Source organism: Ammospiza caudacuta, chromosome Z (assembly GCF_027887145.1).
Source record: "Ammospiza caudacuta isolate bAmmCau1 chromosome Z, bAmmCau1.pri, whole genome shotgun sequence".
NCBI classification, from domain to species: domain Eukaryota; kingdom Metazoa; phylum Chordata; class Aves; order Passeriformes; family Passerellidae; genus Ammospiza; species Ammospiza caudacuta.
Window position 1 is genome coordinate 64,548,698 of NC_080632.1, and position 13,486 is coordinate 64,562,183.

At 42.0% G+C, this 13,486-nt stretch overlaps 1 protein-coding gene across 1 annotated transcript in view; it reads left to right on the forward strand.

The window, feature by feature from the left end:
* LOC131571634 (coiled-coil domain-containing protein 171-like) overlaps nucleotides 1-12,857 on the forward strand; it is an 82,084-nt gene extending 69,227 nt beyond the window's left edge. Inside the window, exon 19 of the mRNA XM_058824413.1 lies at nucleotides 12,381-12,857. Coding sequence (XP_058680396.1) covers nucleotides 12,381-12,857 — 477 coding nt within the window. The remainder of the gene's footprint in view (nucleotides 1-12,380) is intronic.
* The last annotated feature ends 629 nt before the right edge of the window (nucleotides 12,858-13,486 follow it).

A 13,486-nucleotide genomic window follows, 5' to 3' on the forward strand; every position in this document is an offset into this window, starting at 1 on the left:
TGACTCTTCTTCTCTGAAACAATCTGTTAAGATTGTCTTGTGAGGAAACTTTTGCTTGATCTCCTTGTCATCTGAGGAAGGGGGAAGCTCTATGTCTTTATTGCTCCTTTCTTACTTTTCTCCATTTCCAGCACATTTCAAAACCATGTGTTTAATACAATTTTTCTGGCTACAGTGCAACTCAGAGTCGCAGGGAGTAACAAAGCTGTTGGATAATTATCCATCACACAAAATATCTGGCAGTTTAATGAATTAAAAAGGCTACCTGGCTACCCGGTGTGATGGCTTAGTCCCCCTGTGCTACGCTCAGGCTTGTGAGTTCTAGAAATTTCTAGAAAGAGTTGCATCTTTTCCATCCCTGCTGTCAGAGACCCATGTCCCTACCACTCTCCTGCAGGAGAGTGCAGGAAGAAGATGCAAAGCCAGAGAGAAGTTGTTTTGCTTCACAAAGCTTGACTTGCCTTTCCCATCTATCAATATTGTTTAAACACGTATCACCTTAACTGGGCACTTTATTTATAAATGCAGAATGAAACAATTGAAACTAGGGAGGTTGTGACAAAAAGCACAACTTCTTGCTTTGTTTGAACAGCCAGTATAGGATGAATACTCAAAACAAACATAGACGGTAAATCCCACAGTGGAAGAATGTACAAACACATTTAGGTGTTGTTTTGGTGCCCTTAAGAGCCTTTGCTGATCTGCGTCAACTCCTCAAACTCCCTCTAAATTAACCAAGCAGAAGGATAAATTAGGGAAAAAGCAGTTGATTGACCTCAGGAAAAAATGAAAAGAGAGGAAAGAAGGAAGGGTAGAAAGAGGATGAACCATGAGATTGTAGCAGGGATTTGGAGAAGATGGGAAAAAAGGAATGGGACCCTTCAGAAGTTCTGACCCAGGGTGGTCTGGCACCTGCTGGAATGTGTCCATGTCTCTCAGAGGAAGTTTTGGCAATAAAATGGGAATCTCAAGCATGAAGTTCAAATCCAGAGGAGACACATGAATCCAGCTACAAAGAAGTCTTGAAAATAAGGTAAAACCCCCTCAAAATCCCTTAACTCTTGTGCAGAGAATATAATTTTAATGCATCCTTCATTTCTGACAGCTGCCATTATTCCTGAAAGGGTGTGAAGAAAGGGTTTGTGGGCAGAACAGCAAATGTTAAAAAATCAGTTGGGTTCATTTGCTCCAGGATTGCTCGTGCAAGAAGGCGGCCACTTCAAATTAAACCAGTTTAAAAAACAATGAAAACACCTATTGTACTCAGCAGGTTATCTTGTTACAAGATTCTTTGTCATGGGATGCCACGGTTCAGATGCTGAAGTGATTCAGAAGTAAAATAACTAGAAAAATACATGCAAACAATTATCTCAGGAACCACTGGAAAAACATAATTTCTTGCTCAGGACATGGGTGAAACTGAAATTTCTGGGAGCTGGAAATGGTGCAGTGGGTGGAGTGGAGAGCTGCTTGGTCTTTCTTCTCTTTATTAATTTCTTCTTGCCTGGGCACCTCCAACTGGCCATGCCAGAGGTGCTGGACCAATCTGGGATGGTTATCACAACATACAGAAAAAAATGCCATTCCTATTCATCAGATGAGGGAAAGAAAGGGTTGTTCTACAAAGAGAAAACAAGTGTATTTCATCTGAGGAATGATCTGGCTGTTTTCTTGCAATCAGTGATGGCAATGCAGGTAGGGATTAAATCAAATGTTACGCTACAATAAGGCAGAGAAATCCACCAGTTTATTTTGCAGTCTGAAAAGCTGTGGTTCCCATGGTAATATTTGGATATGAGAAAGATGACTAAGCATCTTCAGCACAGGGATTTCTTCCTTGGTTTCTGTGAAGTATGATATGGAAATGTGCAGCTCCTTTTGAACTGTGAGAAGTGGGTTTATCAATAGGCATCAGGTGATTGGTATCTAATACACAGCAGCTTTTTAACTGTGACTCTGTGGCTACTTGGCTTTAAGGAACTGAGTGGCCTGAGATAAAATGTCTTCACTATTTCTCAAGTAAATATAATTTTTCCATACATGAATCTTTCTGGTTCTCCTGGTGAGAATGATTACTAACTTTACTGCAGCAGAAGCTGCTGTGGAGAAGTGTTCATCATCTGTGGTAATAAAAACAGACATAGGAAATACTGCCCTAAACAGTCAAAAATTGAGGCATCAATATTTTCACTTTCTTCTGTTCTTCTATCCAAGTCTCATGCAAGTTACAGAGTTGTTTTTTTTTTTTTTTTTTTTGTCTGGAGTTTAACAATTTTAGGTCTTCAGTCACATTCAATTAATTCTAAACATACTTGAGTCTTTGCTAAAAAAACTCAGGTATAATGGGTTTTTTGATGAACAGCCAGCATTTTAAAACCTTGTTTCTTTTGTCTTCTTTTATGGCACCCTATTATAACCCATATGAATGGTCTGCTTTCTCTTAGAAAATACACCTTTGAATTTAAGTAGCATGGTTTTAAAAAACCCCATGGTCCTGAAATCATGGTCTCCAAGGCACTGCTGTTCTTCCTCTTACTTACAGCTTCTCTGTCCAACTGGATCTACTACTGCTGGATGCCAGAAGGAGAACACTAATCAAACTAATCAAGTTTGCTTTGTAATTTTAAAATGAAAGAGTACCCTGTGAGGAGTACAGAGATACTGTCTGAACAGGCAGGGTTGAGAGTAGGAAAGCCAAAGCTGAAGTGGACTCTAACATGGCCAGGGATGTCAAAAACATCATGAAAAGCCTCTGTAAGAAGACAGGGACAGGATGATGTGGGCCCACTGCTGAGCAAGGCAGGGGCCCCAGTTGCATAGGATGTGAAAAGGCTGAGGTACTAAGTACCTTCTTGGGAAGTGAAAATAAACAACACACTCACTGGATGTTTGAGGCATGCAAAAGGTCTCTCTGGTTTTTTCCCTTTTATTTTTTCCCTTTCATTTTTTTCCCTGTTATGTTTTCTCTCCCTCAAGGGAGATTCATTTTACTCTACATCAATAGCAGTTAGGAAATCTCTTTGCAAACAAAAATGTGACTTTGTGGAAAGTCTATGTTTACTGACCATAAATACACCTTGCAAAGATACCTCAGTTTCTCATGTTTAATCATTCTGACTTGAATTTGACATTCAAATGAGAAGAGATTGCCAAGGAAAACAGAAGTGAAGAGCTAAATACATGGACTCCCAAAGGGGAGACAAATTGGTTGTATTTCTCTAGTACCCTTTTCTTTTCTGTTTTCCTCTATCCATCTGCAACATCCAAACCTTAATCAAATAGTTCTTGCCTTGCACAAGAGTACATGAAGATGCTCGCATACTCTTATGAAATTTCTTATATGACATTTCTCCTATGTTGAGAAGTCTCATAGCTAAGCAAATTTTTATCCAATCCATCAGAAAATGTGTCAGTTCCAATACTTTTTAAAGGAAATGCAGACAGAAATGAATTTGACATTTTTCTAACTGCTTTCCTGACAGTTTGTGTGAGAGATTTGCCTGATTTCAGGGCAATGTAGGAAGCCTCCATGTGTCCATTTTCCTGTGGCAGTGGTGGGTTAACTTTTTTTTCCTTTTCCCATTGCAGGGAAACATTCAGTGCAAAATATACCTTAAATCCATTGCAGAAACAGACATTTCTGCTGCTCAGGGTAACTTCTTGCTCATTCAGAAGGAGGAAAGTCCAGGCCCAAATCTTGGCTACACACAAGGCTTAACAGGGTGCTCCTCCCCAAAAGCTTTCTAAGAGAACCATAAGATGCAGGAAAACAGACTGCCAAAGGCAAAATCATTTTTCCTATATGCATTTTTCCATGTTCTATACCATGTTCTATCTTTCAATCTGATAGCACAAGCCTTGCCAGAGAAAGAGGCAGAAAGGCATCTTAAAAAATCAGATACCAGTTTAGCCACCTCTTTGTCCTCTAACTCTTCTAGTCACATCCTCCACAAAAATACTGAATGTGCTCTAGAAAATTTATTTGTTGATATTTGCATTTTGTTTTCCCCTCCTGCAGCTGTATCCCTGTATCTTGTACTCAACAGCTGGAACTTAAATTTTGGGAATAAACAAGCTGTTTTCTTTTGTGAAGTTGTTTATCAAACCTAGATATTTCTTTTTCCCATCTGACTTGACACATCAAACCAGTGTACTGCAGGCAGACCGCCTCTGAGGATAATTATTGAAATCGCAGCTCTCAGGGATCTCAGGACCATGCAGCTCATCCTATCTCCCAACTACAGGCAGTCACACTTCAGTCCGACTTTCTCTGTAATCTCAGTATTAATTCCAGTCTAAAGTGTCTCAAGCCACAGCGCAAGTCTTGTGATCCTGAATTGCCCTGGGAAGGCAAAGATGCACAGGTAGAGCATTGAAATTTCCCCTCAATTGCTATTAAACCACATCATCACCTTTTTTATCTACCATGAGATTTTGGGGGATTTTCTGCAAAAGGGGTGCTGAGAAGAGCTACCTCCTCTGGTCTTATCTCACAAATACCTCTACCTTTTAGTTTTATCATTTAAACTGGTTGTTTTGCTTCTTCCTCTGTAAATAAAATGCCCTTTCTATGCCTTTTTTGTGGTGTTTTCCCACAGGGCACACAATCAATTGCGAGTCTTTGATTAGTTTGTTTTTAAAAGAGAAATATGATGTCAAGTTTGTTGTAGCAGTTTTCTCTGGAGGACACAAAATTAATTTTCATTCCACTTTGAAATCTTAGTTGGCCATTGCTCAAAAAATTCCCACTAGAGTTTTGTTTCATATATCAGAATTCTCCTACCACTCTGCAAGGATTTCAGGTGGAAAAAAAGAAAAGAGAGAACAAACAGAAATTTATTTTAAATATATTAAATTGACCCCATTTGATGTGTACATCCCTTCATTTTAGACGTGTGTCCACCTGTAAGCAGAGACCCCACTGCTGTCAGGATCACCTTTCGGCAGGGAAATGGAGTATCTAAAGTATCATATTCCCAGGTAAAGGGGAAGTCACTTTGATGGTTTGTTTGTTTGTTTGTTTGTTTGATTGTTTTTAAGCTTGCTTGCTAAATGATGAGTGGACACTAAGCAGGACAACAACCCACTCTGTCCATCAGGGAAATTTTCTTCAGCAGTGCTTAGTGTTGTGTTCTCTCTCAGTAGCTTCCAAACTGCTGCTGGATTATTTTTCCCAGAGAGAAAGATGCTGGAGCTGGGGTGGATGAGTGCCTCCTCCCTGCTCTGTTTTGGTGGAGTGAACTTTTTGCCCCAGAAGCCCCTGGAGTGCCGTGCTTTGTGTTTGTGGTAGAATGCTCACACAGCACCAAGCTGCCTCTCTAAGGACTCCTCCTCAAATGCCAATAGGATGGGGATGGACAAGAGGATGGGAGGGATTACAACAAGGCAGCTGACCAAAGGGATATTTCATGCCCTAGAGAATTATTTTCCTTTTTTTGTTGTTGTTTCTATGTGCAGAATTTAGTCTGCTTTTTTCCACTGTACTGTCTGTATCTTGACCTACAAGATTTTAATCTTATTTTCTCCCCCATCCTGCTGAAGAGGGACAGTGAGAGAGAATCTTGCTGGGCCTCTGGCAGCCAGCTGAGGTCACCACCTCATTACTGTAAACAAACATATTTTATTTTTGTCCATGTTTTTGATATAGCAGCCTGAACAGGTGGCATAGTCATTATAGGGATGCAAATCCACTTTACATTGGCCAGCGTTCTGCCATGCGTAAGAGGGAGTTTAAGCTTTGGCAACTACTCATTTAGGAGTCAAGCTTTATTGCACCAATCTCAACTTGGCAGGATTCAGAGGTGGCTCATGCTGACCTTTATTCAACCTTGGTGGTGTTTTAGAACCAGATTTGGAGCTTCCCTCTTCGCTCCACAGGCTGCAGAGGCCTCTGAGGCATCCTGCTTCCATGTATGCTTGAGCCTGGGTTGTGAGGGAGGGAGTCTTGGGCATTGTCCCACCCTTTTCAAGAATCAGAGGTGCCTGCAAGAAGAGACATTCCATTCCATTGCGTTCCATTCCATTCCATTCCATTCCATTCCATTCCATTCCATTCCATTCCATGTCCTTGTCTTCAGCAACTGCCCCTCCTTAACCATTCCTAACAAGCTGAGCTGGATGGCAAGCCAGGGTTAGGGTGACCTTTGTTCTGGGTTTAATCCCAAACCACCCTGTATTCCTTCCCAAATGAGGATCTTCTACATCCATGCACTGCAATTTAAGGCCCCGCTTCAAACCATTTCTCTATAAGCAGCTTAACCCTAGGATTCAACTGTTCTTCCACTAAGGGGTTTTTTTGGATGGTTTTGTTGTTTCCTTCTTGTTGTTTCTTATGAAGATCTCTGCTTCGTGAGTTACTTCGTGAGTAACATAATTCTTCAAGTGAAAATTTCTCAGGAGTGTTTGCTATAAATGAAGCTGTTGAACTTTATAAAAGCATCCAAAATATATGTTCAAACACCTCTCTACCTGAAACCCAGTTGTTGTGTCCAAGTTACTGCTTAGGCTGTTGACATCTTCCACTAACTTGTTTATCTACATTTTTTGTACCATATGTCAGCCAAGAAAACGTGCCTAATATGCAAAATAATTAATTGTTCCACTAATTAGGGATTGCAGTCTCACCAATGAAATGTTAGCCCAGCTGCAATGCCATTACCCCACAGTTAAAATGATGCAGTTATTAAAGCTCATTCATCAGCATGACAAGATCAAAACTGATACACACAAACTTTTTGTGGCATTGTGCTCACCCTCCTGCTCTTGAGATCTGAAATTTGACTGTTTGGGGCTATCTTGCCAGATTAACATGACCCATAAGCATCCCAAGTGCTTTGGTATGAGTATGATATCAAGGAGAAGCTTCAGATGGATTAATTAATGTGGATTCATCTTTGCATGGGTGCTGCCAAAAGTTTCTTACTCAATCTCCAGTTCCACCTAATATCCAAATTTGCTGTATATCATTTGAGAGATACATGATGATGGTGGTGGGGTGTGGTTGTGCTCTATGTTATGCACAAAACCAGCTCATTTAAAGACAATTTTATTTCAGTTATGAGGAGTTGATGGCTGGTGAGCTGTCAGTAGCCATGGGCCTTTGATCTCCTCCTACACCCACAGCTGCAATTCCAGTGTTACGCACAGTTCATTCTACACCAGCAACACATTGCTATTATTAACCCTCAATAAAGAGATGTGAAACAGCAGGACTTACACTACACAACCATGCTAAGCTAAGAAAAAGCTCTCCACTTCACCAGGAAAAAAAATTTATTGACTAAGTCTTGATTTGGCTTTCTTTTGACCTGTCTTGGCTTATACATAAAAGCAGAAATACAGGTAAAAGCTGTAAAGTTACTTGCGTTATTGGGACTTCATTGCACCAAGTGAGTCAGATTGATAGGCAGTCAGTTAATAGAAATACCTCTCCAGCTGCTGGGGGGAAATATTTATCTTTGTTATTGGAAAAATTTCTTCCCAAATTTAATTATATGATATTCATTGGTAAACATGTTAAACATATTTTTCCCATATCCACCAAGTTTTGGATAAATCAGTGATAACATGTCAGAGCCACCAAGAAAATTGCCAATATTCATTATTATTAAATCTATATCTTTATATTAACTATACAACTGGGGAAAAAAACCCAAACATCTCTAACATTATGACTCAAAAACTGACCCAAACAAATAAACTGGATCTTCATATTGTGAAGAGATTAGTGCATAAGAAAAATGACACTGTTTCCTATTTCCTGTAAAATTGAATTCAAAGCATGAACAGTATGTCAAACTAAAAGCCCAGGGGACTCATTAGCTCCTTTCCATTGGTACAAAATAATCTCTAAAAAAGACCTGCAGAACTGTGGGATCTCAGCACCTCAGGATGGAGGTGCAGAGAGGCCGAGACCACCCTTGGGGGGCTCGGGAATCCTGGAATGTTGCCAGAAGTGTCTGGTGGCAGGATTTTGATCCTACACAGGAGATGAGACCTGTATGAGGACTGGGAGGATTCCACTGGGTGAATGGTGAAGGGATAAGTTAGTTAAAGTGTAAAACACAGGGTTTAGGATTTTGGTACAGGGGGGTCTAGAGAAGTAAGATGGAGGAATTGGGGCGTGTCCTGTTCTTCTTCTTCTTCTTCTTGGCCTCCATCTTCTGTGGTGGTGGTGGCACTTTGGGATTGGTCATTACTAAAAGTGCACCGGTTAATAAGAGTAGAAGGTATTGGAGTAAAATGATAAATATTGTATACGTAACTTAGGGTATAAAGATAAGTGACCGCCCGGGGGCTTAGGGAGTGTGCCCATGGCTGACTTGCTGTGCAGACCTCTGTCGGGCTGAAAGAAAATCTTTTAGATAAACAATTAATAAACACCAAGACCGAGACAAGATCAGAAGTCTCTCCTCGTCCTTTGAAGCGTCGGCTCTCCAAGGCCATCCCTGGGCCTTTCCAGGCCACCAGAACAGCAACACAGAAAACCTTACACAGAACCTGTGTGCCTCACAATCCAAGCCCATAGGGACTGGCTGTAGGAATGAGTGAATTTTCAGTCTCTGGCACCACTGAAACCAGCAGCTTTCCTTTCACTGATGCAAATAAGCAGAGGTCTGGCCCTCCATCACTCCTCTCTGGTGAGCCCGCCATGTGGACTGTCAGTGGTGCCAGATGCAGTATGGAATAACTGCCCTCTCAGTGGGGCATTATTCATTAATTTTACCCTTTACAATAATTTCTGTAGCATTTTGCACCCTCTTAAACCCTGCCAATCATTCCTGACAAACCCTGAAGTACTTTAATGCTGCACCATTCTGCCATGGTGAGTTGCCTTTTATTTCTTCTCACCAAGCACCGTGCATTTATTACACCTCTGTGGAAAAGAGATCAACCAGGCTGAGAATCTTGAGCAACAGACCTGCTCAGACCTCAAGCTGTTGCTAAAGATGTCAGTGGTGTCATTTGGATCTGTCCAGATGGCTCTTCCCACAAGTCAAACTTGTATACACTTATTTATTTCAAGACCAGATCCAAATGATAAAGAATTGAGCAGTGTTCTGTTAACAGCACCATCCTGTGTCTGCTCAGCCATGTATTTACAGATATTCAGCAGCTCCAAGAGTTTTTCAGGAGTGTCTCTGTGAGTAACTGAAAATTGCTGTGTTTACTAATGCAACACATCTTTACCAGCTCTTTCTACAGAGCATATTCCTGTTCTGGTAGCTGCCTTCAAAATTTAATTCAGTGTTGAAACAAAACTAAAAAAAAAATCTGATTTTTGAAACTCTCTTGTTGAAGATCTCTTACTCCAATGTGTTGATGAGGTGAAATGTCCTTTGACCTAAAATAAATTGTGGAGGACTTGATTCAATAGATATTCAACTACAAATACATGTGAGACTACTGCTATCGATCTCAACCCGGCACAGAATCAAGGTTTGCACATTGTAATAAGTGTCACACAACTTTTCCTGCAACATGCAGAGAGAGCTACCTCAAGAGATTAATCTTCATTAAACATTCAGTAGGAGTGACAGACATGTAAGTTGGAATTGCCTTACCAGTAACTTTCTGCCTCTCTCTGGTGAAAAGAGCAGAGACACAATCAGAGACAGAGCTGCCTCCTTTGGGGTATGGGGAGAAAGAGGAGTTGTTGATTGTGGATATAACTGTGAGTCTCACAAGGCTGTGCTGAGCAGTCTCCTGCCATGGGCTCGTGTGTCCCTGCTGAACATTAAATTCTCAAGGATCATGCGAGTACCAGCAGACCTCCCCAGTGAGTGCTCTCTGTTCAACAGAACATACAATAAATTATGTTAACATGTTGACTGGTACCACAATTAATAATACTTAATCTCCAGCTGAATGCGTTGTCTGAGTGAGTGACAAGCACAAATAGCATAATGACACGCCATGGAACTGTGCTCTCCAGATGGAGGACAGTGTCTAATTGTGCACACCTCTGTGTGCATTCCTTGGCAGGAAGAGCCCCATTAGCCCACATCACACCTATGCAGGAGAGTTCTGGCAGGGTGGAACCCTGAATTTAATTGTTGTAAATTGATTTGTGATGTTTGCCAATGACTGTCATAAACATGGCATTACCTTTTCTGTGCCATTGAACATGGACTTCCCAAGAAAATTTTGTAAAGGGAGAAGAACTGTATGTAAACTATAATGCTTCAGAATGCTTAATCTGTTTATTAAGGATGCTCTTTCTTTATCATTTTGTAAATTGATTTGCACTTGAGCTTCCTGTCAAGGCTGGTAACTCATTAATCCTATTTCAGGTGCACAAATGAGTATCTGGCTTATGTCCTGTAGCTTCATTCTTCACATTTTATACATATTTGTCTACAAGACACACATGGAGAAGAACAGAAATTGAGCTCCAGAGCTACAGCAATCCCATCCATTCTATTCACCTAAATGACTGAAAGAGCTTTGCAAACAAGACAAATATTCTCCTGAGGATGGGAAATGGAGACAAAACCTGTTTGCACTAGAATCCAAGCTCATGGGTTCAAAGCCAGCAGCCCTATTAACCAGACCTTGCTGCCTACTTCAGTGTGGGGCAGATAGAAGCCAAGCCTTCTTGGACCACCCTAAGGTGTCCATCTGAGCTCCAAGCACAACCTGCAGTGCTTCAGACCCTGCCAGCACAATTCAGACAGTGAACCTGTATCCAAGGAAGCCATGCTGACATGAAGAAAGTTATAGTCGTGGACAGACTCCCTATAACTAAGCCTTCATGATTTGTTCCAGCCTGTAAATGCAAGGAAAATGAACATAATTCAGAACTCAATCATGCTATAAAAAGTAGAATATAAGTGATTTAACTGAATGTCCTTTACTCAATACAGTCGCTGTGCTTTCCTTTATAAATGCTACTAACACAAATCATGAAAGCACTCTTCTTCCAAAGAATTGTGTAAGAAACCTAAATCTTTCTATTTCTTTTTCTTTAATAATTTCAAGTCTTAATGGAAATTTTAAGGATGTGCTCTTAAAAGAACCTTTCTTCCTCCTGCCTCAGTTTCATGTGCAGCAATACAAGACTTATTATGCTCCTATTTTCTAAGCCACTAATAAAAATCAGTATTCAACAACCTAACACAAAGTACATCAACCTGGATGTCACACTCCTGTGAGGGAAGCATTAAAAAGACATGATCCTTTCTTAAAAACCTTTGCTGCTCGAATGTCTGTAAAAACATTTTATGAGCATGTGACATTGAAACACAAACATGCCCTCAGAATTTATACCTACATTTTCACTCTCACTTTATTCTATTTAGAGGTTGGGTAACCAGTGTAAAGGACAGGACCATAATTTAAAGTTAAACCATTAGACCTGTGTTAATGCATCTGTGGCTGCAGAAAACTGACAAGGTTACAGACAGATCCATTAATGACCATCAGAAATTGCAGCATAGGCTGGTGCAGGAAGGCAGGAAAAATTTCAGTTGGCACTGTGAGGAATCACAATCTGTGAAGGAGAGTTGCCTAAGTGATAGCCAACATGAACAGAAAACCTTGGGAGGGAGAGCTGGAGACATGTTGGGAAAGGGAATCTTACAAGAGAAGAGTACCATCAACTTCAAATTTGACATTGCCCAAATGCTGTGCAAAATCCCAAACCTGGGATCAGATGTATCTAAGATGGAAGCAACAGGGAAGAAGATGATCAGGACTGAGTTGTTTATTTTGACAGAAATTTTACTGGCGAAGGTGAAGTGTGAGAGCAGCTAAGGGGGAAAAAGTCACAGCCAGGGCCTCAATGTCCATTGTGACATCACCAGAGGATGGATTGTGACTTTGGGTCTTATATAATACAGTGTCTGTCTCTTACATATTTCAATTGTCACATTCAATTGTGTCATCACTGGTGGCAGAGGATGATGTTACCAAGAGATGGATTGTGACATCAGCAGGGATGACTGTAGCATCACATCCCTCGCTGCTATATAAGGTGCCAGCAGAGCCTGGATCAGACTGGCTTGATCCTGGACTTCTGACAAGGATGTTTGCAAGAGGGAGCAGCCTGTGGTCCTCTGCTCTTCCCTAGGCTTCTGTGATACACAGACATGGATGGGGATATGGACATGGACATGGAAGGGCCAACAGAGTCCAGCAGCCAGGCAGGGACAGCTGCCACTGGTCTGGCTGAAAACAGCCCCCATTGCTCAATGGCTGTGGGTGACCTCCTGCCTGAGGTCTGGGCAGGGCTGTTTCGCCAGCAGCAGCATCTCTTGGAGCTGGTGCAGCCCTGGCTGCGCCAGAGGTTGGTGGGGATATACTGGGATCAGTGGTGGCTGGTAGAGAGTGCAGAGAGCAGCATCCTGCACTGCCTATGCCTACATGGCCCTGTTGCAGAGGTCCTGGTCCAGAGGCTGCAGCATTTGCTGCAGGAGCATACAGGACCATTGGTCCACAGCATCATCAGTGTCATTGAGAGCTGGTGCAGTGAGAGGGCCAGGGACCTGATGCACTCCCATGCTGCCAGCGATAAGGGGGACAACCCTGGAGCTACCTCCAGCTCCAGCACCTCCAGCTGGAAATGGGGTCCAGCTGTACCCCCCTATGGTCCCAGCCACCTCCCTTCTGTCCCCATCCCCACTGAGCAGGTCCCTCCCCAGGAGGAGGCATGGCAGGAAGTGGCCACAGGTCCCTCTGCCCAGGGTTCTAGTCGCAGCCCCTGCACTCCCAGCCAGGACAGTGAATACTCGTCTGGAGGGTCACGGTGCCACCCAAAGAGGAAGGCTCACAGGCCTCTTGATGGCCCCCAGCCGAGAAAGAATCCCCACTGGCAGCACAAAGAGGACTGGGGAAAGTCTTCACAAAAGAAAAAATAAAGGTCTCTTTCCCTGACACAATTTCTGGTTATGTTTTTCTCGCACTTGTCCTGGTGTCTTTCTCTGATTTCACTCCAAACCCTCAGCCAAGAGACTCAGGGCTGCAGGAAATGGAAGAGTCTCTGAAAAAGCTCCAGGTGGTGCTTCCACAGGAGTCATGAGGGAATATTGACTCAAATTTCATCACAGAGAAGAGGAAAACTCTGATAAAGCCTGACACAATTTCTGTCTAAGTCATGAGTGTAAAAGGTACAGTTTGCTGATGTACAGTCAGAGGAAAGGTACAATCTGAAGGTACAACCAATTAGAGCTTTTTAGTCAGTGGAGGGAAATAAATATTTGCAGTGATGGAGAAAGGAACGATATAAAAGGAAGAAAGGGAAAGGTGCATCAAACCGGGCAGAGGAAGAGGAGGTAATACAGAAGCATACCTCATATGGACACTGATCACACACATGGATCCTCCAAGTGTCATTAGAGGTGTCATTGTTTTGTTGGAGAGAAGGGAGCATTAGTAAAGGCAGTTTAAGAGGGAAGGAAAAAGTAATAACATTTAATGCATCACCTTTTTGTTTCTGATGCTCCTCCAAACAAGAAACTCAGTGAAATGCTCCTGAGCTGTCAGCAGC